The following is a 26414-nucleotide window of genomic DNA, read 5'->3' as shown; positions in this document are numbered from 1 at the left end:
AAACATCAATTTGGTCTCATTGATTTTAGACGTTTAATTGTGGACATCATCAAATGTACAGTTCATTTTCCTATAAACAACACACTGTCACTGTAGTTAGTGTTTGCCTCTAGTCTACTGTATATCTACATTCACAGTCTGTCATTTACAGTACGTCTAGAAAAGGCGACTGATACACAGTCAAATACACAAGGTTCTTGAAATCGTTCAACCGTGAATTCAACTCATTGAAATCTCCAAACTCATATTCTAGGTATTTGAAAATGCCATGGATACACGTGAGCATCATGGAATGTAGAAACCATGCTAAAAGGAAGAAACTATGACCGTGCACTCATCAGGAGCACACAAACGTGTCATTGTTGTGTGTCGTTCCTCTGGAGTTTCCAGGGTCGTGTTCATTAGGGCACATTCTAGCTAAATGTTTCGCAAACAGAAAACGAAAACAAGCTATCCCCATACAGTACAGAGTACGTCCTCAGTCTGTTTTCTTCTGTTTCGTGTCTAGTGAATACGACCCCAAACGAATCATCGCCAAATTTCCCAAACGCCTGCGGTGCATCGATTTCAACTGACCCAATAGACGTCCTGTACCACTCCATCACAAGATCCTCTGTTTATGAAAGTGGAATAAAAAGGTCTGCCCCAGTTTTGACAAGTAAACACCAAGGGACCCATCAAGTAAAATTCCGGAGCCGTTACCTTGTCAAACGGGTGTGTACTGTACTGTACTGTACAGCAGACCTGGGAATAGTATTCTTATGAAATAAAAGAGACAGGAGGCTTTTGGCACGTCAAAAACACATACCTAAAGTATCTGTGTGGTTTCCTAAATAACGGTTGTGCTTCCAGTCCATCTATCATACACATCTCTCGATGCATCTATATGTCATCTCCAAATCATTTAGATGTTTTACTATCACACCTTGGTGTCTTGACTTTTTGAAATGATAGAAGAAAAAAAAAAAACCCAACAGTAGGTGTCAAAGTGTTCCGACTTGAACGCAACCATACAAAAAATAGAATGTGGTAATAAAAATAGAATTTGGTGTGTGTGTGTGTGTGTGTGTGTGTGTGTGTGTGTGTGTGTGTGTGTGTGTGTGTGTGTGTGTGTGTGTGTGTGTGTGTGTGTGTGTGTGTGTGTGTGTGTGTGTGTGTGTCAGAGCCTGTAGTGAAGACATAAAAAGTAGAAGGCCATCTACCACTGTTTACTGTTTTGATGTAAGATTATCTATTTACTAATCTGAATGTCCATTTATGATTCATGTAAACATAGATGAAGTCTTGCTGAACTAAAGAGTCAATGTCATGAACAGGATAATGGTAAAGACACGCTGCAACCACACGAATGCACGCACATGCACACATGCGCACACACACACACACACACACACACCAGAATCCCATAATGCCCAAATTTGTCGACAAATTTCCAAAAGCAATACATACACAGCAAAAAGAATGCTGTCAGTTCAGTCTTATGTACAGTATGGAGTCCAAAGGTCAGAGGTCCAAAGGTCACAGTGATGATGAGACAGACAGTATCTTCAGAGGTCTTGTGGGGATGAATGAGAGAACAAGTGTTCGACACCACCCTCTTGTCCTTCTGTCTCCCACTAGAAGACCCAGGTGACTGGGACCCACTGCTGGGTAGCAGAGACCTTCTCCAGGGCTGCCTTCAGGTTCCTGTAGCTCTCGTCCAGGTTGTCGTTGACGATGGTGAGGTCAAAGTAGTGTCCGTAGGCCGTCTGGATGCGGGTGCTCTCATCCACTGTTCTCTTCAGCTCGGAGTCCTACAGAGGACAAAGATGTCAGCTGTTAGAACTAAGAGTAACAGGAAGGGAACAGGCCCTGAACAAGCTAATTAGTTCTGTTTAGGAAGGCGCCAATAGGTAAGAACCTGGAAGTTCAAGCATGTAGCTAGTGAGCAACATTAGGGCCTTTCAGCTTTACAGCAAGTTGTGACCGTGGGACTATAAGGTTCTATCTGCATAAAGTATTGTTCTACCTGACACTTCTACCTGACATTATGCATGTTTAGTTTTTAAGAAGACAGTAGTTATTTGAATACATAATTGATAGAATAACACTATTTTACCCAGATAAGCAATGCATTATAATCAGACAGATTACTGTCATCACTGAACAATGATGTGCAATTTAGTTTAAGATTTCTGACAGTGTTGATGGCAAAGACGTGTACCGATTGGTCCGTCTGTATTTGTTCAGGCTTGTGATTGGATAGCTCCTGGTTCAAATGGGTTTATGCAGATATAACTGTCTGGTTGTTAAGATTAACTTTTTCAAAAATCACACTGCACAGACATACAGTATGAAGAACCATCTAAAGATCTAAAGATCCTTGACACAACAGATGAGCCTGGCACCTACTACCATACCCTGTTCAAAGGCATCTTTTGTCTTTCCCATTCACCCTGTGAATGGTACACACACACAATCCGTGTCTCAATTGTTTCACGGCTTAAAAATCCTTCGTCAACCTGTCTCCTCCCCTTCATCTACACAGATTAATGTGGATTTAACAAGTGATATCAATAAGGGATCATAGCTTTCACCTGGTCAGTCTATGTCATGGATCAAGCAGGTGTCCTTAATGTTTTTGTACACTCAGTGTATAATGGCTAAACAAATTGAGGCACGTTGGTCGTCCTGAATGAAAGACCTAGTCAGTAGCTGTCATTGAGTTTTCCATTCAGGCATTATCCTCTGTTTGGCTTCACCCTGGTGCTTACCGTCAGCTGCTTGGTGACAACTCCAGTCTCGATGGCCGACTGGTTCATGGCTTTAAGGACCTCAAAATCAGGGGCCTCGATGAACACCACGTAAGGCAGGAACTCCGACGTCCGCAGTACCTTCAAGGCCTGGAAGTAGTACAAGGAATACAATGTCTGTATGAGGTACCAATGTCACTGTTAGAACCCTGAATTCACCCAGATAGGGCTCCAGATTGTGGTGCGTGGGGCCACAATGTGGCCAGTCGCTCCTACCTGAGGATTGGCGTCCAGTACACAGATGCGACCGGCCTCCACCACCTCATGGATGGAGTCCATCTTGGTGCCGTAGAGATTGCCGTCGTACTCGCCATGCTCCAGGTAGCGGCCGTTCTTGATGTCCGCCTCCATCTTGCTCCGCGAGGTGAAGGCATACATCTGGTCCTCCCGCTCCCCTGACTTTGGCTTTCTGGAGGTGTCTGGAGGAGGCAAGAAGATGATCTACATTTTAGTCATTTACCAGACACTCTTATTCAGAGCAACTTGCTGGAAATGGTTTCAACAATCCCTAGTTACTGTATGAAGGTGTCCTAGCACAATGGATTCAATCCAAAATCAAAAAGGGCTGGCTTTAGCATGTAAGCATTTTGTTGTTGTTTTTAATTAGTTGGAAAGTTAGCGTTAGCAACGCTCACGGGGGATGGTGGTGCCGTAGTGTTGTGGGTCAGACAGCAGCAGTTTGTTCTTCAGGCTGCGTCGGCCCACTCCCAGAGCACCAATCAGAACCAACGTCTTCCTGCGGAATGGAGGCACCTTGGCAACCTCCTCATAGATCAGCAACTCATGCCTGTCAAACTCTGAGAGAGAGAGAGAGAGAGAGAGAGAGAGAGAGAGAGAGAGAGAGAGAGAGAGAGAGAGAGAGAGAGAGAGAGAGAGAGAGAGAGAGAGAGAGAGAGAGAGAGAGAGAGAGAGAGAGAAATAAAACCGAGACAAATTGATAGCTTTGTTTATTTGTTAACATTTCAATGTAATTTACAGAAACACTCAGAATGATCAGAATTCAACAAATTCCCACCTGCATTCTTAGTGGTTAGATACATCATCTTTTTCTTCTTGTTCTTTCCCGCCACTCCAGTACAAAGATTTCCTGTCACAATAACACACAATAAACAATGATGACACCATACAAATGTAATCCCATACAAACATGATCCCGTACAAGCTCCATTTATCCACAGGTATCCACATGGTTTTCTTATTAATCAACCATTTGATTTTACACTAGGGGGCAGTATATAACAATGCCAAGTAGAGGTCATTGGTCCAAAAAGTTGGAAACATTCCAAAAATGGACCTGTTGCTTTCCCACCCCCGACAGAATATGCATAATATATATATATATATATTTTAAATATAGATACCCATTCCGAACGAACCCGAGGACAACTAGACCCACTCATTATAGACCTGGTCGGATCCTGAACCGATCCGAGTGAAGGAAGCGGTAGAAAAGGGAAGTTTTTAACCTACTTATTAACCAGAGCTGATAAAGCATGAGGGAGAGGAGGGAGAGGTGCCGCTCTAGCATGTGGGGGAGGGGTGTGTTACTTAGAGCGAGTGGCACAGGGAGGACGGAGGGAAAGACGAGAGACAGCAACCAGCCAAGCCGACTTGTTGCCATAGCTAGGTTATTTATCATCCAATATAATTAAGTAGTACCTGTCTTGACGGCATCAAACCGGGAGAAGCTAGCTAGCTAGGCCAATTGAGGCTGCATGAGCTTTCACGTCCTACAGTTAGAAAGAACAACAACCACATCAGAATATTAAGTAGAAGCTTAACTGTTGGCTCATGGTTGTTGTAGCCTATCCTGCTCCTTTGACTTTTAATTTCATCTTCCATTGATTAGATATCGCATAACTCTTTCCATGGAGGCTCTATGGATTTTGATGGCTTTGATGGTTTATAATTGACCAACAACAAGCTACACGTGCCACCATCGTGAAAAGAGCAGCAGCGTAAATTATACAATTTCTCTCTCTCTACTGTAGCATTCGCCTTTCGGATACGTAAAGGGTCCTTTCGGACAAGTCAGTTACGATTAAACAGACGTGAGACCCCTGACAATCATATCAGACCCGTGACATTATTTTGAATTCTGGATCCAGACCCATTCGGGTCCCGGATCGGTTCTCTGTAGTAGAGTACATGTGGATCTATGAAGACCTCTAATGCCCAGCACAACATCATTCCCCTCTACATAATAAGCTACACACATCAAGGATCTGACGATCTGGCTCATATTAAAAGCGGTCTGTTCATTTGTGAGGAGTGAGAGACAGACGGGGGGTAAGTGTTATGATGTGTTAATAAGGTGGGCTGCACTGGTAGGGTTGTTGGGTGACTGAATGACAGCCACACCGGCAGTTATGAGTCATGACCACAGTAAAATGTCATTTGACCATTGAGTCACAGTGATCTCCTTTTATGTACTCTCGTCGTGCTTTGGTTGTACCCAACATGATTGTGCCGTTATACAATGCATAGCCTACCGCATATTACGCATGGCAGAAAACAAATGAAACCAAACTTGTTTAAGATGTCTTGGTACAGAATTGGTCTAGCCTATGCTCCAAAATTAAACTAATGTGAATAATCGCTTTTGAGTGTGGACCGTATTATTATACATACTGGGTGGACTGGTTACCTTATGCTATGCTGCAAAGTCTGGGAGAGAAAAGTCTCTGCAAAGTCTACTGCAAAGTCTCTCCACGAGTCTGGGAGAGAACGTATAGCCAGTCCTAGGTGATGCTGTTGGTTCATTGTTTGTGCAGGGCGGTTTACAGTTAGCCTGATTTTGAATAGCCTAGTAATCAGGATTTTTAGAGTCACATTACCTTCAGCTATACAGAATATCTCATCATCATGCATTTCCATCTCCTCCACTCTCTCCTTTATTCCTTTCCTGAGCGCGCAGACGGGCTGTCAACAGTTTAGTGAAATATGTTTTGTTGCGAAAAGATGTTACTATTGATGTTCCATAACAGATTTCACTTGGTGTCCCAAATTAAGCACTGGGTAGCTGCAGGAACAAGGTTTGAGAGCCCGTGGTACACAAGAGTTTGGGCAAAATATCACGTGTCGGGCAGAGAGAGCAAGCTCCTCAAACAGTGGTTGATGGGTGGAGTCTTCTTATATTTATTTCTCAGTTGCTCATATTAAGCTTATATTAAGCCTATGCCCCGCTATAAAACCGAAGTACCCTTCAAAACACGGCCTCCATTCGCTATTTGAGTGCATACAGATGACATGCATCCCCCCCCCCCCCCCCCCATGCCCCTGTTCCTCCCCTGTTCCTGCCCATTTAATAACGGGCCATTCTAAATCGAAACACATTTGAGTAAAGACAAGATAAAGACAATCTTTTCTTAGTAAAGACCAGATTAAATTGAGAATAGTCTGATGGGTGTAAATATGATCAGTTGATGAGAAAACAGATGTGCAGCCTGAGGCAAGGAACAGAGAGCACAAGCTTTTTTTTGTTGTTACTTTCTCAAATCATCTCAAATCAAATCAGCGGCCCATATATGTTTTGATTTTCTAAGACATTCTAAGGTTTGTAATCATTCACAACTAAAGTTGCCAAATAACTCTAAAGCTAGCACATAGGACCTGTTTCAAATCATTTTATGCTCAACATAGCCACTTCACACTCGCTCTGTAATGGGAAACGTATCCTTTCTATTTTATTGAGTTCTATTATGTTCTTCTTACTATAAAATCGGATAAAATGAAATAATATCATGGGACTTATAAGCATATCTTGTCCGCTAAATGAACAAGCCTGCAGCCTATGGCATGGAGCACAGCCAGACAGCATACAGTAGGCCAGGTCATATTCTGTTCTTCTGAAATGCATTTTCATTTGATAACGTTTCCTTAGACCTGACTAAGATAAATCATGGATTTATTGTGATGTATATTACATTGATTTATAATACTTTTCAAACATGTAGATGTTCCAACGGCACACATCACTGGCTTGTATGTGTGGAGACCTGGAGATACCAAACGTGTTTCTGTTAATTAACGGTCGATTACCGCGCGACCGGCAGTCTTTTGCACGGCAATGACCGTCTGGCAAAATGTCATGACTGCCACAGCCCTATGCACTGGTCCTACCTGCGGGCGCCAGCTCCACGTCTCGCTTGACAAAGGCTTTTCTCTTCTCCTCCAGCAGCTGACTGGGGATCAGCCCGGCGCTGCCTCCCTCCACACAACGACGAGCCTGACAGACCCACAGGATGATTCTCTCGTCAATACTTAGACCCACCAGCATGCACACCGTGCACCGATAGGCTGATAGTATTGACAACAGAAGCAATACACAAAACAATGTGTGTTACATACAGTACAGTACATGGCAAAATAATCCCTATGGGCCCACCTGCCACCAGTTGAGGTCATCCTGATTGACGATCTGCAGGATGTCACCGGTGTAGAACTTAAGCCCCGCCTCTTTACACGGGATCAGGTTGTCATTGGCCGGGTCGTAGTCATAGTGACACTTCACAAACACCTGTGGGGAACAGGAAGTAGATCCATACAGATGGTTACGAGTCTCTTACTGTTGGATAGTGTTGAACATTTCGTACCAAATTCAAAAAAGGAGAAGCTCGATTTGTCACACTTCTAACTTGCAAAGTTTACATTTGTTTATCGAAGTGGAAGTTTTCCTCTAGAGCATGCAGTATGTGCATTCAGAGTATACAGCTGTATACAGTATTTCTGCTGATCGATGCCATTATCAACAAGAATGCATAAAGACAAACCACTTTCTTACAATCCGCAGTTGAAATACGTTACTGTAAATATCAACACTTCCTCGGCAGCCATAACACCCTTCTGCTGACAACTGGTTTGTACTTTCAGACTATTTTCCCAACCCTCTTTTTTTCCACAGTCTACCAGCCATGGAACGAGTGAAGATAAAAGGAAAGAAATCACCCCCAAAAGACATATTGTACGGAAATACTCAGCTCCCTCCGCCTGGTGGTATCCATGACAACCAGCCTGGGAAGAGGGGTGCGTTCTAGCAGACTGGTGCCCTGGTACTTTATTGCTAACTCTGGTACTTTATTGCTAACTCTGGTACTTTATTGCTAACTCTGGTACTTTATTGCTAACTCTGGTACTTTATTGCTAACTCTGGTACTTTATTGCTAACTCTGGTACTTTATTGCTAACTCTGGTACTTTATTGCTAACTCTGGTACTTTATTGCTAACTCTGGTACTTTATTGCTAACTCTGGTACTTTATTGCTAACTCTGGTACTTTATTGCTAACTCTTACCTGTCCTGGCGCGTGGCCCTCCTGATAGCTAGGGAGGATCTTGAGCACCACGCTGCCGCTGGCGTCCTGCAGCATCTCCTGCAGAACCCTCGGGTCCTCACCCACCTCCTTCCCGTTCACCTCCTTGATGATGTCACCCGCGTGGAGGAGTCCCTGCTGGTCAATCATCCCTCCGTGGAGAATCCTGGCAATCACCAGCTCCCCCGCCTCCACGCGGAAAGTCACGCCCTGAACAGGTTCAAGACATATAAACTAATGAGGATGTGTGGCATGGGGTGTTGCTTCTTTGGCACAAACTCTCTCCTCTCTTAATTGTCCTTCTACAATGTCCTACATGTTCAATCAAATATCTAAAATGACAAAATAATGGCAATTCCTTCTCTTGAAAAAAGGACATGAATGAGGATACACTACGGTTACAATTATACACTATGGTTAAAACCACTAGCCTGTTTGTGATTCAGCCAAAGAAGGAAGAGTTGACTAAAACACCTAAACTCTGGGTGCCATGCTATCTATACCAGATAGGTGATAGACAAAGAGCAAGGTGGTACTAACCAAGTGTTCACCAGCCACTTTGCGGATGCCCACCATCCGGACGGCATCTGGGGGCACGGGCTGGTTGCTGACAGGGAGCTCCATGTAGGCACAGGGGCTGGGGGGGTGGGGTGTCACACACCTGGGACGCCACCGAGTCATGGGTCTCCAGCAGAGACTGGGAACCAGTCGGCAGAGAGAGAACATTAGATTGACAGCAGACTGAGGCTACCAGAAATACTTTCATAAGACTAAATAGTGGATTATGTGATGAAGGACATTTCTTCTCTGCACGTCTAGGTAAGTGTATGAATGCATTGATGTCCACATGAGTGTGTGGTTTAATGGGTGTGGGTGTGTGTGTCCACACTATGTGTGCTTCTGTGTGTGTACCTGAAAGTGGGGTTCGTTGAGGATGCGCGTGAGCTCGGCTGCGCTGTTGCTTTGGTGTGTGAAGGGACTCAGCTCTCTGAGGATCTCCTCGACCAGCTCTACGTTGTTGTCCCTCACCGCCTCCAACCTGGTCTCTTCCAGACTCTCTGGCTCCTACGGGACATTTAATTTTATTTTATTATATATATTTTTTTAATTGAACATTTATTTAACTAGGCAAGTCAGTTAAGAACATATTATTATTTACAATGACAGCCTACCGAAAGGCCTCCTGTGGGAAGGGCGGGCTGGGATTAAAAATACAAAATAAATTCAATAAAATGATAGGACAAAACACACATCACGACAAGAGACACCACAACAAGGAGACACAAGGAGACATAAGGAGACACACACACCTATACTTTTATTTGAATACATATTTGACATACAAATGTACACTTATTAAAGACATGCTCTGGAACTTTTTTTTTTTTTTTACCTCCCGCTTTAGGCTGGATGTGTCAATGTACAGTTCATACATGCATAATCTATGAGCAGAATTGTTTTACCTCAATAAGCTACGAAATCCCTAGTTTGAAAGCGACTGTTTTTCTGGAAGCTGTGCTGCGACATTTTTCCTATATTTTCTGCCACGTGGGTCAGCCCCCTAACAATTTGAGTTCTAGCCAATGTTCTTCAGCCCCTCACCATTTGAGTGACAGCGAGCAAAATGTGCAAACAATTTGCAGAACTACTGGCTACAAAGTATACAAAAGTATTGGAGAATCTCTTTAAGATGGAAATAAGTATGCTTCAGAATGGTTTTGGGTACTTTCAAAATAGTAAGTACACATACTTTGCACCTTAAAGTATATATAAAAATCTTTATTTCATTTTTTGTACTTTTTTTGTTCTCTGTGACTATTATCTGATTAATTAACTATTTTTCATCAAAGTAGAGTGGAAGCCATTAATATTTCACAGAAGTTCCAAGATCCGCCCAAAATGTCCTGGCTGGCTGGCTGACTGGCTGACTGACTTTCCCTTTGAAGTTCATTCAATTGAGTTCAAAGTCAGCTGATCATGTCTTTAATGTAAAAGCAGATGTTTGAAAGTAATTCTTGAGAGAATTAGTGGACATTAACAACTGAAGGGATGGGCCAGACACGACCCTGAGGTCTGGGACTGAGTGGCATCTGGCACCAGCCAGGAATTTAGGCTTCTAGCCAAGTGGTTGTCATAAGAGCAAATTTAGGATCACCCTATCCTTCCTTAAGCATAAACTTACCACGAAGAGGGATTAAGCAAATCTGTACTGGGATCAACACTTAAGGGCAATGCGACCTACCTACACAGAATATATGGGCCTCACTGCCAGAGCAAAACTGTAATTTAAACTCTTTGGTAATCATACCACCTGGTGGACTAGGAGTTCACACACACCGTATATCTGGTTCATTGACAAACTGTGCAAATCAATGTCAGGCCTCCATTAGGAGTGCTATTTTTAGTCTGGGCTGTCACTTCTCATTTCCCCTGTAGGGGAGAGAGAGAGAGAGTTTGTGTGTGTGTGTGTGTGTGTGTGCGAGCGAGATAAAAAGCTTATAAGAAATCCCGCTATGCCCTCCTACGAACCATCAAACAGGCGAAGTGTCAATACAGGACTAAGATCGAATCGTACTACACCGGCTGAGAAGCTCGTCGTATGTGGCATGGCTTGTAAACTATTACAAAATACAAAGGGAAGCACAGCCGAGTGACACGAGCCTACCAGATGAGCTAAATAACTTATATGCTCGCTTCGAGGCAAGAAACACTGAAACATGCATGAGAGCATCAGCTGTTCCGAACGACTGTGTGATCACGCTCTCCGCAGCCGATGTGAGTAAGACCTTTAAACAGGTCAACATTCACAAGGCCGCAGGGCCAGACGGATTACCAGGACGTGTACTCTGAGGATGCGCTGAACAAACTGGCAAGTGTCTTCACTGACATTTTCAACCTCTCCCTGTCTGAGTCGGTAATACCAACATGTTTCAAGCAGACCACCATAGTCCCTGTGCCCAAGAACACTAAGGTAACCTGCCTAAATGACTACCGACCCATAGCACTCACATCTGTAGCCATGAAATGCATTGAAAGGCTGGTCATAGCTCACATGAACACCATATCCCAGGAACCCTAGACCCACTCCAATTTGCATACCACCCCAACACCTTGACAAAAGGAACACTTACTTGAGAATGCCATTCATTGACTACAGCTCAGCATTCAACACCATAGTGCCCTCAAAGCTCATCACTAAGCTAAGGACCCTGGGACTAAACACCTCCATCTTTAACTGGATCCTGGACTTCCTGACGGGCCTCCCCCAGGTGGAAAGGGTAGGTAACAACACATCCGTCACGCTGATCCTCAACGAGAGGGCCCCTCAGTGATGCGTGCTCAGTCCCCTCCTGTACTCCATGTTCATTTGACTGCATGGCCAGGCACAACTCCAACACCATCATTAAGTTTGCCGATAACACAACAGTGGTAGGCCTGATCACTGACAATGATGAGACAGCCTATAGGGGGGAAGACAGAGTCCTGACCGTGTGGTGTAAGGACAACAACCTCTCCCTCGACGTGATCAAGACATAGGAGATGATTGTGGACTACATGGAAAGGAGGACCGAGCACACCCCCATTCTCATGGACGGGGCTGTAGTAAAGCAGGTTGAGAACTTCAAGTTCCTTGGCGTCAACATCACCAACAAATTAACATGGTCCAAGCACACCAAGAGGGAAAGAGGAAAAGATTAAACATATTCCCCCTCAGATCCTCAAAAAGGTTTTACAGCTGCACAATCGAGAGCATCCTGACGGGTTTCATCACTGCCTGGTATGGCAACTGCTCGGCCTCCGACCACAAGGCACTACAGAGGGTAGTGCGTACGGCCCAGTACATCACTGAAGCCAATCTTCCTGCCATCCAGGACCTCTATAACAGGCGGTGTCAGAAGAAGGCCCTAAAAGTTGTCAAAGACTCCAGCCAGCCTAGTCATAGCCTGTTCTCTCTGCTACCGCACGGCAAGCAGTACCGGAGCGCCAAGTCCAGGTCCAAGAGGCTTCTTAACAGCTTCTTCTCCCATGCCATAAGACTCCAGAACATCTAATCAAATGGCTACCCAGACTATTTGCATTGCCCCTCCCCCTCTCTCTCCTACGCTGCTGCTACTCTCTGTTATTATCTATGCATAGTCACTGTAATTCCTCTACCTACATGTACTTACTACCTCAATTACCTCGACACCGGTGCCCCCGCACATTGACTCTGTACCACTACCATCTGTTTATAGCCCCGCTATTGTTATTTTACTGCTGCTCTTTAATTATTTGCATTGTTTGTTAAGTGCTTGTAAGTAAGCATTTCACTGTAAGGTCTACACCTGTTTTATTCGGCGCATGTGACAAGTACAATTTGGATTTGATTGGAGAGAGCGAGAGAGAGAGAGAGAGATCCCTCCCATCATCTGACATCAAAGCGGTCCAGCAGCAGTCATTAGTGCTGGGGCATGACAGTTCCACATCCTCAGATGTCGACTAGTTTGAGATCATATTACCCTCTTCATCAGTCCTCCTTGACGCAAGTGATTACCTCATTTAAATAATTACATTTACTGACCCCAGCTCATCATGAATAAATGAATAACAAAATGATCAAGACCTGTTGTGCTTTTAAATTTTTTTTTTTTTAAGATACGTCTTTGTAGCCTTTGTTCCAGAACATTCCTCTGTATTTCCAATAACTGTACCCAGACACTTCCCCTTTAATCACTGAGCAACTTCAATTAAAAGGTGCACAACCCTTCTCCTTGGGGACCATTCATTAAACAAAAGGCTAAACACCCAATTTATTTCTTAAGCAATTGAAAGATTCCCCTTGCTGCCTCTTTTGTTCACGGCCGTGGTTTCCATTTCCCCTCAGCCATGTAGAGTGTTGTAATGACTTACAGCTTTCACTGCTATTTTCATTTGGTAATAAATCCTTGAACGGATTTTGGAAAGGTTGATCTGTCTCACCTTTTTCTTTAAATACATGTCGGCAGAAGGGGGGGGGGGTATCAGTTGCAATTACATGCTGTGATGCCTCTCACCTTTTGTAGAATGCATGTTCAGAGGGAGGGTGTCAGTTCACATGGCATTGTCTCTGTTGCCATACAGGGTTTTGAGTTTGTGAAGGTTTGAATGAGTTATAGCTTCTGGGAACGTGCAGTGTTTTTTTGGCACTGAAATGTCTTGGTTTTTAAGACTGTGGGCCTTATTCAATCACTCTCTGTGTGTGTGTGTGTGTGTGTGTGTGTGTGTGTGTGTGTGTGTGTGTGTGTGTGTGTGTGTGTGTGTGTGTGTGTGTGTGTGTGTGTGTGTGTGTGTGTGTGTGTGTGTGTGTGTGTGTGTGTGTGTGTGTGTGTGTGTGTGTGTGTGTGTGTGTGTGTGTGTGTGTGTAATCCTACATACTAGACCTACATATTTAACCTTTCTCTGACACTACGAGGCTCTCTGTAGGCCTGTGTGTGAATACATCCTGCCATGTTTGAATGTGTGTGTACTAGGTCTCCCTCTTTCTCACCACGGGGCTGTCTATGATGCCCTTGAGGAAGATGAGGTCCAGGTCATTGGCGGTGGTGGAGCTGTTGCTGTCACTCAGAGTATCCAGGACCTGGGGGGGAACCGCTATACACAGAGACACAGAAACACAGATACAGATTCAGAGGAACGAGTTACACCCCGCCTCACACAGCGACACAGAAACACAGATACAGATTCAGAGGAAGGAGTTACACCCAGCCTCACACAGAGACACAGAAACACAGATACAGAGTCAGAGGAAGGAGTTACACACAGTGACACAGAAACACAGCTACAGAGTCAGAAGAACGAGTTACACCCAGCCTCACACAGGAACACAGATACAGATTCAGAGGAAGGAGTTACACCCAGCCTCACACAGAGACACAGGAACACAGATACAGATTCAGAGGAAGGAGTTACACCCAGCCTCACACAGAAACACAGATACAGATTCAGAGGAAGGAGTTACACCCAGCCTCACACAGAAACACCAATATCAATGGCCATCCAATGATATCAACAGTATCATGTTAACCATGCTTAGAGGCTCCACGGGTTTGTTTATGTTTACTTTGTTTCAAAAAGCTTATTTTGGGTTCTGATGGGGTACGGCACTTGAACTATGCTCACGAGGCATTTCTAAGTTATATTCTTCAAGAATCAATGGGTAGATATCATTCATGTATAAGTCAACAAATGGATGTAGCAACTCTAGATGTCCCTTTAATGTAAAGTGTGACCCAAGACTCCCTCCACCAAAGCCCAAAACTTATGCGGAAAAGATGGCGGCAGCTATCTGGACAAGCAGTGAAAAATGGGTCTACTTCCAGGAAGTAACCGTGTCAGTTCAATCTCCATTTAGGGGCCACATTATATGGCTTCATTAAAGTAGACCTTTTCTGGCTGTGGCAGTGAGAAACTGTGGGTCTTAATGGCTGTGTGGTGTGTTCATGGATGTGGGTGTCATATAGAATGTGCGACGGCCCCATTTGTCAGAGCTACGGAGAAAGGTAATGGGCTGGGTAAGGGAGGAGAGGAGGAAGAGGGGGATAGAGGAAGGAAAGGAGGGAGGGAGGGAGGAAAGTAGGGAATGGAGGAATGGAGGAAGGAAAGGAAGGGAGAGGAAAACAAAACTCACCAGGCTCTGTGCCAGTCGACGCCACAGGCATGTTGAGGCTTTAGTCAAACTGTGTCAGCTGTCGGCAGAGAGGAGAGGAAGAGAAAGAGAGAGCGATCTAGAGAGAAATAAAGAGGGGAACATTAATAAACATTTCGTTTAATCAAAAATGTATTTGTATTGAGAGTGTTCCCTCATGTGAGCCAGAACAGACATCCATTTTGAATGCAGTCGTCAGAGCTAAAATGTATGGTAGAGACCTTCAAGGATCTAAAAAATTGGACCCGTTCAGAAATGGACCTGGGGCTTTCCCATCCGGAAGCGATATGCATAAATTCATTAAAAAAATATAAAACTTGTTACGAACGGACCCGAGGACAACTAGACCCTTTCCGTATAGACCTGGTCAGATCCAGACCCGGTCCGATTTGATCCATTTTAAAGCTACTTAATTAACCTGAGCTGATAAAGCACGAGGGAGAGGAGGTAGAGAGAGGTGCAGGGGCCGTGCTGTGTGTGTAGGTTACTGCAATTTCAATTTCTCTCTCTCTCTCTCTACTGTAGTAGTCGCGTTCGGACCTGTATAGTCTCTTCTGGACACGTCAGTTAAAATGACACATAACTGAGACCCGACAATCATATCAGATCCAACCCAGACCTGTGACATTATTTACAATTCCCGATCCGACCGTTTATTCGGGTACAAGTGGATCCATGAAGAGCTCTAATGTGCAGTAATGATACACGTTTACACCAGCATAGAATCCAACAGGTGCATACAGGCATTTTTCTTAGTATAATATTCACCAGTAGGGAGTGCTGTTTTCCCATCAGCAGATTATATTCAAGTTTGAACGATGGACTACCAATAAGCACGGATGTTTTCCTTGATCTATATACACTGAGTGCACAATATATTAGGAGAACCTTCGTAAAATTGAGTTGCGCCCCCTTTTGCACTCAGAAGAGCTAAAATTCGTCGGGGCATGGACTCTATAAGCTGTTGTAAGCGCTCCACGGGGATGCTGGCCGATGCTGACTCCAACGCTTTCCACAGTTGTGTCAAGTTGGCTGGATGTCCTTTGGGTCGTGGACCATTCTTGATACACAAAATAAACTGTTGAGAGTAAAAAAAAAACAGCAGTGTTGCAGTTCTGGCACCTACTAACATACCCCGTTCAAAGCCACTTATTTTGTCTTGCCAAAATTTTTTGCATTCTGAGCTAGAGGTCTTCACGAATGTACCTGTACCCGAATACCCGAGGCCTGATCCGGGAACCGACCAGGTAGCTTGTTGTTGGACAATCATAAGTCATCAAAGCGGCAATAGGCTACAGTCATAGAGCCTCCATGTTGGGAGGTTTGATGCAGTCATATCATATTTGACGATAAATCACCTAGTTATGGCAGCTATTAGTCTACTATAGCGCGAGTCTGCTTAGTTGGTTGCTGTCTCTCGTCTCTCCTTCCCTGCTCCCGTTTCACTTGCTCACACAGTACGGCCAATCTCCCGCCTGCTAGAACAGCAACTCTCTCTCCCTCCTCTCCCACACCCTTTATCAGCTCTGGCTAATTAAGGAGCTTTCCTCTGATCCAATCGGACCGGGTCTGGATCCTAGTTTATAGGAAACGGGTCTCGATGTCCTTGGGTCCGTTCAGAATGGATATCTATATAAAACACGTTTCATTTATGCATGTCGGGCTCGGGTGGGAAAGGCCCAGTTCCATTTTGGAACGTGAAGACCTCTGATCTAAGCCTTTGTTTCGTATTTCTTCTAACCCTCCGACGGTGTGCGGGTGTCGATTCTCACGGGACAATGCAAGGAGACGCGAACAAGAGAGAAGGCCTCCTTCGTCACAGACAGAGTGGGCATCTGGTGTAGCTAATCCATTGTATCCATGACAACGGGCTCAATGTATGGTAAGAATGGGGAGGTGGGGGCAATAAAGGAGAACAAAAAGAGAGTGCAGAGCCCCCACCCCACTCCAGCACCACCCCACCAAAACACTGTCTCACCCCCCCCCGAAAGAGAAGAACCATGCACAGAGGTTCTGTATATGTCGAATGCTGAAAGGAGATGGTTTAAGAGAGAGCGTGATACATAGAAAGAGAAAGAGAGAGAGAAAGTGAGAGTGAGGCAAAAAGTGGGACAGTAAGAAGAAACCAGACAAAGAAGGACAGGGAGACAGAGAGTGAGAGACAAATGGGAGTCTGAGAGGGAGGGAAGACAGACAGATAGAGAAAGAGAGACAGAGAGTGTGCAATTGAGACATACAATGAGAGTTAGACAGCAAGACGAGAGAGTGCATGAGAGAGACACAGAAAGGGAGCGAGAGTCAAATTAAAGGAGCAGAATGAAGAGCAGAAAATTCTACTTACGCAAACAATAATAATAGCCTGAGGCGTCAGACAGACAAATCAGGTAGATAAATGTACTCTACCGACACACTCAGGAAGCCATCTTGCTACTTCACAGTGTTTTGATCACTTCTGCTCGACAGATATCGGCCAGATTCCCCTCATTTGCAGACTCTTCTGAGTCAGTGGTTGTTTGTTCAGGATCAAAACAACACATGTTACTGGGCAACAAGACAGGCAGTAAGTCATGAGGAGGAGAATAGCATCCACATGAATGACTCACATAGATTACACCTGCTTCTACCATTACTACAGTTATTACACTTCTGTATTGGATATTTATTTGTTTAATCTGTTTTATATATATAAATATATATATATATATACTTTTTTCTTTACTATTATAGGTACTATTCTTATTCTTGTCGCTGTTGTTTCATAATAGTTATGTGTATCACTTCACTTTGGCAACGTTTAGTTTTTCATTCGAGCCATTGAAGCATATTGCAGTTTAATTTGTAATCATCAATGACTTGATTACCAGGTGTGTTTCTGTTTTGGTTCTGGACTGAAACAAAAGCCAGCATGACCTGTGAGTCCGCGTGACCAGAACTGTCAAGCAATGCCCCAGTAGTAAGTAGGCAGTAAACTTGATAGAAACAGTTGCCATGGCTAGGCCTCCGCTCACATTGCGCTGTTCCGATGGTAACCGTTGTCATAGTGACATGCCTTTTGCACAAACCGATGTGACTTTAGAGGAGCCGCACACACCCGTAAGACAATAAATGCAGGATACATAAATGATCCACTATAACAATGAAGCACAGGTTAGAGTAGGCCCCTGTTTAAACGGTCGAAGCCTGTAGGGACTCCTACTGTAGGGGAAATAACACACCACGACACATCCACCTCCTATAACTGATTATTCGTAATGCAATCTACTCAAAGAGAATAATGATACAAGTGCCTTCAAGTCTGGATTTCCATGAACTAACTCCCCTCCTCCTGGCTATTAAGACCTACTGCAAAACACAATCCTGACGTAATGTGCCGCGTGGCTGACTGTTAGGTGGACCGTTATGGTGGATGTACGGTGCATGTGAGGAGGCAGACAAGGATGGTATGTTTTTCTCCCAGAGCTTTTATTTGGAAAGTGGATATAAATAGGCGTCAAAAGCACTTACAATATTGACAAAATGATTAACAGGAAGAAGAGCACCATAAGTCAGAGATCTGACCTAGCTAACTCATGCCTCAGTAGTGCCCGATATGAATTAGCGTGAGCAGCGGCAAGTATAGCCCGGCCGTCCCCTGTTTGGCCAAGCCTTTAACCCATAATGTATCTCACCATCAAATCAAATGTATTTATACAGCCCGTGTTACATCAGTAGGTGTCTCAAGCTTATACAGAAACCCGGCCTAGAACCCCAAACCGCAAGTAATGCAGATGTAGAAGCACGGGGGGCTAGGAAAAAGTCCCTAGGAAAAGGCAGGAGCCGAGGCAAAAATCTATATACGAACCAGACTCTGAGGAGTAGCCATGGAATATACCATTTCACATGTCAATGCTTAGGCTACCAATTATCCTCTCACTTGGACAATCAGCAATTTGGCATTGAACCACAACACAGTTTAAAAGCATGCCCTCTGGAACACAACCCCGTTTGTCTCGCACAATCTTCGACCAGGTAACACGAAGGACCATTCTACAATTACAATTGCAGTCAAGGACAAATAAAGTAAGGATTTACGTTAGCTTAACTTTCGCCTTTTATCCTGACAAAATCACTGTAGTTAGGATACAGGCGACTTTGAACATAATAGAAAGCATAATATGTGTGGAGACGCAAACAAAAGATCTGGCACCAAACAAATGAATCGGCATGCCGACCACAAACTCTCGTGACCACAAACGTTTCTTCTCTCCTACTGCTGATCTAAGGTCAAAATAGAGAACCACTGCTGCTGAAACATTTTTCATTTGTGACCTTTGAACTCAGTACCCCCTCAGTAGCCTATCAACACACCCCAGCCAGCTAATCCACGTGTCCCAGTCCACCTGCCTTACAGGTCTAGTCAGAGGGCAGTCCTGTGGTCAACAACAACACACTGACCAACAGTAGACCCATTACATACACAACTCCGGTGACGAGTGGCTTTAGGCCTACTTATTACTCCCACAAACATTTGTTGAGGCATATTTTCCCATAGTAATACTGACAGTTGGTGTGATTTACAATAGACAGTGGCGCCAATTGCATTTCATTAGATAAACAAAACTTGTGAATGTGATAAGGAGTGAAATTGTCATTGCTCATCTTCAAATAACATTGCATCTCAGATGAAAGCTATGACTTGTCAAAACAGTCGTAGAAGAAACATACTGTATCTGTAAAATGGTAAGGAGACAACTGTGCCATGTATCTGTGAATCCAGCCATACAGTATCTATCCTGTGAATGATTTCATTAGATGTGATGGTGTTACAACATGTGTGCACTTGGCTGCCATTGGCCGATGGCTACCTTCTATTCATCCATCCAGAGTACCAAGCCAGCAGCTCTCCTTTCCTCCCTGTCTGCTGGTCTGCTTTAATAAGCTAGGGCTGAAAATAGCCCCTCTCTAGGGAGAGCCACAACACACACACACAAATGCATGCTTGTATGTACAGTGTGCATATTCACGCAAGCATACACACAGACACACAGATGCCCAGTCCAATACCACCTATGCCAGAAATCCCAGGTTCCCCAGTATGCTATTCTCACACCAAGGACTGAGTGTGGTCGATCTGGTAGGCTATATTTGCCGACACTCTGACATCTCCTAGGGCTATCGACCTATAGATCTGTGGTGAGACAAGCCTAGCTCTCTGTAGGTGCCTCCTTTCTTCCCCGTCAGCCAGTTGCTATGACGATCTGCTAGTATAGTCTGCAGCCGCCATGGTGACCAGTAACGATGCTTAGGGAAAGGGATCGGGACGCATATTTTCAGCGCATGGCGCATGTTATCGGGACTGCTGTGATTGGGAAGGGGAGCAGGGGGGACGTGGGTAGAGGAGCACCGTCAGCAGGGGTGATTCATCTAAGCTACACACACACACACACACACACACACACACACACACACACACACACACACACACACACACACACACACACACACACACACACACACACACACACACACACACACACACACACACACACACACACACACACACACACAGACACACACTGTTCCATCATTCCACCACTCATGCCAATGCTATAGGTGGGGAAACAAAGCAGCCTTCCAGCCTCCCCAGCTTGGGCACCCAAATGAAGGAAAAGGGTGATTATGCCATGATGGGAGGTAGGCAACCAATGGGATGTACCGCTTTCTACCCGCCCCCTTTAATGCACATTCACACTGCTGCTAGGCATTGTTGTAAGAAGGAGAAGGTGGAGATGGAGTACATCTAGAGACATCTAGGGGCAATGTGGTTAATCAATCCATAAAGCCACTGATAGATGTGGTGGCTTGTTTGGCTTTTATGCACAAAATGTCCCCTAAGAGTGTATACATGGGGAAGATTAATCTAACACAAAATGTCCCCTAAGAGTGTATACATGGGGAAGATTAATCTAGCACAAAATGTCCCCTAAGAGTGTATACATGGGGAAGATTAATCTAACACAAAATGTCCCAAGAGTGTATACACGGGGAAGATTAATCTAACACAAAATGTCCCCTAAGAGTGTATACACAGGGAAGATTAATCTAGCACAAAATGTCCCCTAAGAGTGTATACATGGGGAAGATTAATCTAACACAAAATGTCCCCTAAGAGTGTATACACAGGGAAGATTAATCTAACACAAAATGTCCCCTAAGAGTGTATACATGGGGAAGATTAATCTAACATAAAATGTCCCCTAAGAGTGTATACATGGGGAAGATTAATCTAACACAAAATGTCCCCTAAGAGTGTATACATGGGGAAGATTAATCTAGCACAAAATGTCCCCTAAGAGTGTATACATGGGGAAGATTAATCTAACACAAAATGTCCCAAGAGTGTATACACGGGGAAGATTAATCTAACACAAAATGTCCCCTAAGAGTGTATACACAGGGAAGATTAATCTAGCACAAAATGTCCCCTAAGAGTGTATACATGGGGAAGATTAATCTAACACAAAATGTCCCCTAAGAGTGTATACACAGGGAAGATTAATCTAACACAAAATGTCCCCTAAGAGTGTATACATGGGGAAGATTAATCTAGCACAAAATGTCCCAAGAGTGTATACACGGGGAAGATTAATCTAACACAAAATGTCCCCTAAGAGTGTATACACAGGGAAGATTAATCTAGCACAAAATGTCCCCTAAGAGTGTATACATGGGGAAGATTAATCTAGCACAAAATGTCCCCTAAGAGTGTATACATGGGGAAGATTAATCTAACACAAAATGTCCCCTAAGAGTGTATACACAGGGAAGATTAATCTAGCACAAAATGTCCCCTAAGAGTGTATACATGGGGAAGATTAATCTAACACAAAATGTCCCCTAAGAGTGTATACATGGGGAAGATTAATCTAACACAAAATGTCCCCTAAGAGTGTATACACAGGGAAGATTAATCTAGCACAAAATGTCCCCTAAGAGTGTATACATGGGGAAGATTAATCTAACACAAAATGTCCCCTAAGAGTGTATACACAGGGAAGATTAATCTAGCACAAAATGTCCCCTAAGAGTGTATACATGGGGAAGATTAATCTAACACAAAATGTCCCCTAAGAGTGTATACATGGGGAAGATTAATCTAACACAAAATGTCCCCTAAGAGTGTATACATGGGGAAGATTAATCTAACACAAAATGTCCCCTAAGAGTGTATACACAGGGAAGATTAATCTAGCACAAAATGTCCCCTAAGAGTGTATACATGGGGAAGATTAATCTAACACAAAATGTCCCCTAAGAGTGTATACACAGGGAAGATTAATCTAACACAAAATGTCCCCTAAAAGTGTATACATGGGGAAGATTAATCTAGCACAAAATGTCCCCTAAGAGTGTATACATGGGGAAGATTAATCTAACACAAAATGTCCCCTAAGAGTGTATACATGGGGAAGATTAATCTAACACAAAATGTCCCCTAAGAGTGTATACATGGGGAAGATTAATCTAACACAAAATGTCCCCTAAGAGTGTATACACAGGGAAGATTAATCTAGCACAAAATGTCCCCTAAGAGTATATACATGGGGAAGATTAATCTAACACAAAATGTCCCCTAAGAGTGTATACACAGGGAAGATTAATCTAACACAAAATGTCCCCTAAAAGTGTATACATGGGGAAGATTAATCTAACACAAAATGTCCCCTAAGAGTGTATACACAGGGAAGATTAATCTAACACAAAATGTCCCCTAAGAGTGTATACATGGGGAAGATTAATCTAACACAAAATGTCCCCTAAGAGTGTATACACAGGGAAGATTAATCTAACACAAAATGTCCCCTAAGAGTGTATACACAGGGAAGATTAATCTAACACAAAATGTCCCCTAAGAGTGTATACACAGGGAAGATTAATCTAACACGAAAATGAAGCAATGGTTGTAATGTCTGACCTAAACCATGCTCAAATAATTGAATTTAAATGTCTCTTTTTAGGAGCAAGTCTGTGTGTTCGGATATTTATTCTGCAGTTGCATTAGATTATTACGTGTAGTCAACTATTTTAATGGCATAATGCCCTGTACATGGTTTTGTACCATAAATTGGCAGATACAATGGCTGAATTATGATTCTGCCAAACAGTATGAAACAACATTCAAATGTATAGTTTTTATAGTTTCATTTAAAAAAAATAACTAGGCAAGTCAGTTGAGAATGACGGCCTAGGAACAGTGGGATTAACTCCCTTGTTCAGGGGAAGAACGACAGATTTGTACCTTGTCAGCTCGGGGATTCTATCTTGCAACCTTTCGGTTACAAGTCCGACGCTCGAACCACGAGACTACCTGCCGCTACATTTGCGCATTTAGCAAAGCAGTAAGCGTTACAATATTTAGCCTAACAATAACTAGAAGAGACGTAGCTTAGGCCACTAACAATATTTGTTTATTTTATAATGTAACTAATACACATGGATATAGCTAACGAATGTGCCATTGAGATTGCGAAATAGTTGGAAAGAGATTTTCGATGTATCGATTCCATGGCACATGGTTTATGAACTGATACACAAAACAACGCTGGATTCAAAACGTTTTCAATTTAAATTATTATACAAATGTCTTGCAACCAAACACACCTGACATATATGGGGGATACAACCATCCCAGGTCTGCATATTTTGCTGCGAAGAGACAGAATCATTAGATCATTTGTTTTAGTACTGTCCATATGTAGCTTGTTTTTGGTCGCAGGAATGGCGGAAGAATTGCAACATTTACCTGGTGCTAACTCTGCAGATAGCAATGCTGGGTGATTTTAAAAAGGCATAGTCAATCGATCAATAATTGAATAATACTCTTAGCAACAAAAATATATATATTTAATTTACGATATGTACAATCTATGAGAATAGAAAGGTTCAGAACTTTTGTTAAACATCACAGCACATTTGAAAAATATATGGCGAAAAATCTAAAACTGGACGTCCTTCAGAGATAGATGGGAGGGGTTGAGTGGAGCTGAAGAATGGGACTAAAAACAAACTAAAGATAACTATTGTGAAATAGATTGTATCCGTAAAATGTATATAGTATGTATAAGCTGGAAGTAGAAGCCTAAGTGTTGTCGTCCATTACTTTACTCCAATTAGGGGAGGATGGTAGGGTTAGTGGAAAATAATTCATTAAAATAAATATAAATATATATAATTTATATACAGTGTATATATATTCACAAAACAATATGGGGGATTGGAAATTATGAAGACACTTACATTGATGGAAGCAACAATCTATCTGCAATATTAAATCTGATCTACCCCCTATAATAAATTAAAATGAAAAAAACAGACAGTAGGTAGGAAATTGTGGCGTCTAGAGGATGTCTGGGGAAGCAAAAACCCACAGAATGTGTGAGCGCAGCAGAGCCTGCACTGCTGTGGCCGATTCACTGCCAGTCAACGTGACCTAATGGAACCGTTTCTCTCTCCACTGTTCATCCCAATTGAACTGATTTCATTTCTCTCTGTGCTAACATCAATTGGATAGAAAATAACCTAAAAAAAAAACTTTAGAGAGCACCCAAAACATCCACTTGCTTTTTCTTCTATTGTACCTATTTTATCTCTCTGCATAAAGAGATCCTGCTTACTGTACATTATTCCCCTACTAAACCAGCTCAGTATCTCTACTCCTAAATGTGAACCTTGCTACCACATGACCTGCCACAGTGCTCCTAGCCGATGGTAGATAATATGCAAGCTCAGCAATAACACACAGATCCCTATGGAGGTTTCCTTCCTCACCTCCCTCCCTCCCTCCCTCCCTCCCTCCCTCCCTCATGTTGACTCATATTGGGGGGCTACGAACCGTAGGGCAGGACGCCCACTTGTGTAGTCAATAACATCCTTCCACTCTTCTCCATCCCTCCCTTTGCCTTTCTCTATCCCTTTCTCCTCACTCATAATGGGCAGACCACGTGGGTAGTGCATATTCTCTCTTTTCTCTCCATCCTTCTCGCATCCCTCCACCTCCTCCCACGCTCCCATTCCTCTCCCCATCCTTTTCTCCCTCTCATCTCTCTCCCATCCCTCTCCACTTTTCTCCCTACCTCTCTCCCATCCCCCTCTCTCTCCACCCTTCTCATTATCCCTCTCTCAACTCTCTCCCATCCCTCTCCACTTTTCTGCCTACCTCTCTCCCAACCCCCCCTCTCTCTCTCCCTCTCTCCACCCTTCTCATTATCCCTCTCTCTTCTCTCTCTCTCCATCCCTCTCTCACTCCCTCTCTCTCCTCCTCCACACACACGCCATGCTGTGGCCTCTTGTGCTAACGACACCATGTCCAGGCCCTAACGAGATCACACGCTGATGTGAACTCCATCTGCTCCCCTCATTGCCCCCCACCCCTCCCCACCCCCCTCTCATCCACCCCACTCCCTAAGAGATAGGCTACATGCCCCATCTGCTTGTGTCACAATATCTGTCCCCCTCTCTCTAAAGACTATGGTGTGTGCATGGCTCCTACCAACACAGTGTGTTAGCCAGTCACTTTGCATTTTGTGGTTTGTCCCAAAGAATCAATTGAGCGAGCAAGAGAGAGTGAGTGAGAAAAATATAGAAAAATTGATGTTTAATTTTAAGACATTGATCTCTTCAAGTCCACTTTCATTATCGTGCTTCAACCTACAGGATACAAAACCGAAAACACAATGTTCCAAAGGTCTGATTCTTACACCTGAGAAAACTCCTCCACCCCCAGATGGAGAGAAAGAGAAAGAGTGTGGTTCGGTGCGTCTTATAGCCTACATGACATGTGTGATATTATGATACTACTGCACCTTGCCAAAAGTCTGCGCGTGCAGGTGGTGTGCGTGCGGAAGTGTAGGAACGAATTGTATTGTTTTGCTTGCAGCATGCACCAATATACCAGACTATTCACGAATGGTATTCCCCCATTAACGAAAATACTGTATTACAAAACAGTCTTAATATTATTGTGTATTTAGATTGAATTAAAATGACTGAAGAGAACCGTTATCGTTGGTGCGTAGCCGATGGCTCACATCCATCCACCAAAACGCTGGGGGTCTGCAACTGAGACACAGAGAAACGCATACATAATGTATCTAACATAAATGCAATGCGAAACACAATTTTGTATATTTGAATAGAAATTGGGTTCGGTTAATCTATGTCTAGAGATCGCACCATTTGAGTATTTGCCTGACTATGTATCTACATTATCGGAATCACCTACTACTTGACTGCATGAATCCCCCACACGTAAACAAAGCACAACGAAAAATACCTCAAATCAAATAGACCACCTGCCATGCATTCAAATGAAAATATATCTTATACATACAAAACATAAAAACGCAATTTTACATAACGGGACTGCACTAACCTGTTCCGTCTCGTGGTCGCGTCGTTGTCTCCGTTTAATATGAAATCTCTGAACCGCTACTGATTGTCAAACCACTGTAAAGTCGTCGCGATTGAGATTTAAACGGGCAATGCACTTCTTTCCTCAATGTGGGCCCCACCAACTACGTACGGTCAGAGCGTAGAATAGATATATTGTCTTTTTAACAGTCTTTCTAAACTAGAAAACAAATAATTATTGCAGACCCATTTCATGTTT

General features: G+C 43.5%; 1 protein-coding gene across 1 annotated transcript; it reads right to left on the bottom strand.

Annotated features, from left to right (window-relative positions):
* Window positions 1–26310, bottom strand: mpp2a (MAGUK p55 scaffold protein 2a). Its single transcript, XM_046307335.1, is given in 14 exon segments — window positions 1–1793; window positions 2754–2882; window positions 3009–3211; window positions 3428–3589; window positions 3808–3879; window positions 6915–7020; window positions 7180–7311; window positions 8086–8313; window positions 8644–8748; window positions 8750–8800; window positions 9016–9168; window positions 13610–13713; window positions 14750–14846; window positions 26178–26310. Coding segments are annotated over 13 exon segments (1653 nt in total). The 5' UTR covers window positions 14781–14846; window positions 26178–26310; the 3' UTR covers window positions 1–1616.
* Between the last annotated feature and the right edge of the window lie 104 nt (window positions 26311–26414).

This window comes from Oncorhynchus gorbuscha, linkage group LG16, assembly GCF_021184085.1.
Source record: "Oncorhynchus gorbuscha isolate QuinsamMale2020 ecotype Even-year linkage group LG16, OgorEven_v1.0, whole genome shotgun sequence".
Taxonomy (NCBI): Eukaryota; Metazoa; Chordata; class Actinopteri; order Salmoniformes; family Salmonidae; genus Oncorhynchus; species Oncorhynchus gorbuscha.
This window is presented reverse-complemented; position numbering and strand designations above follow the sequence as displayed.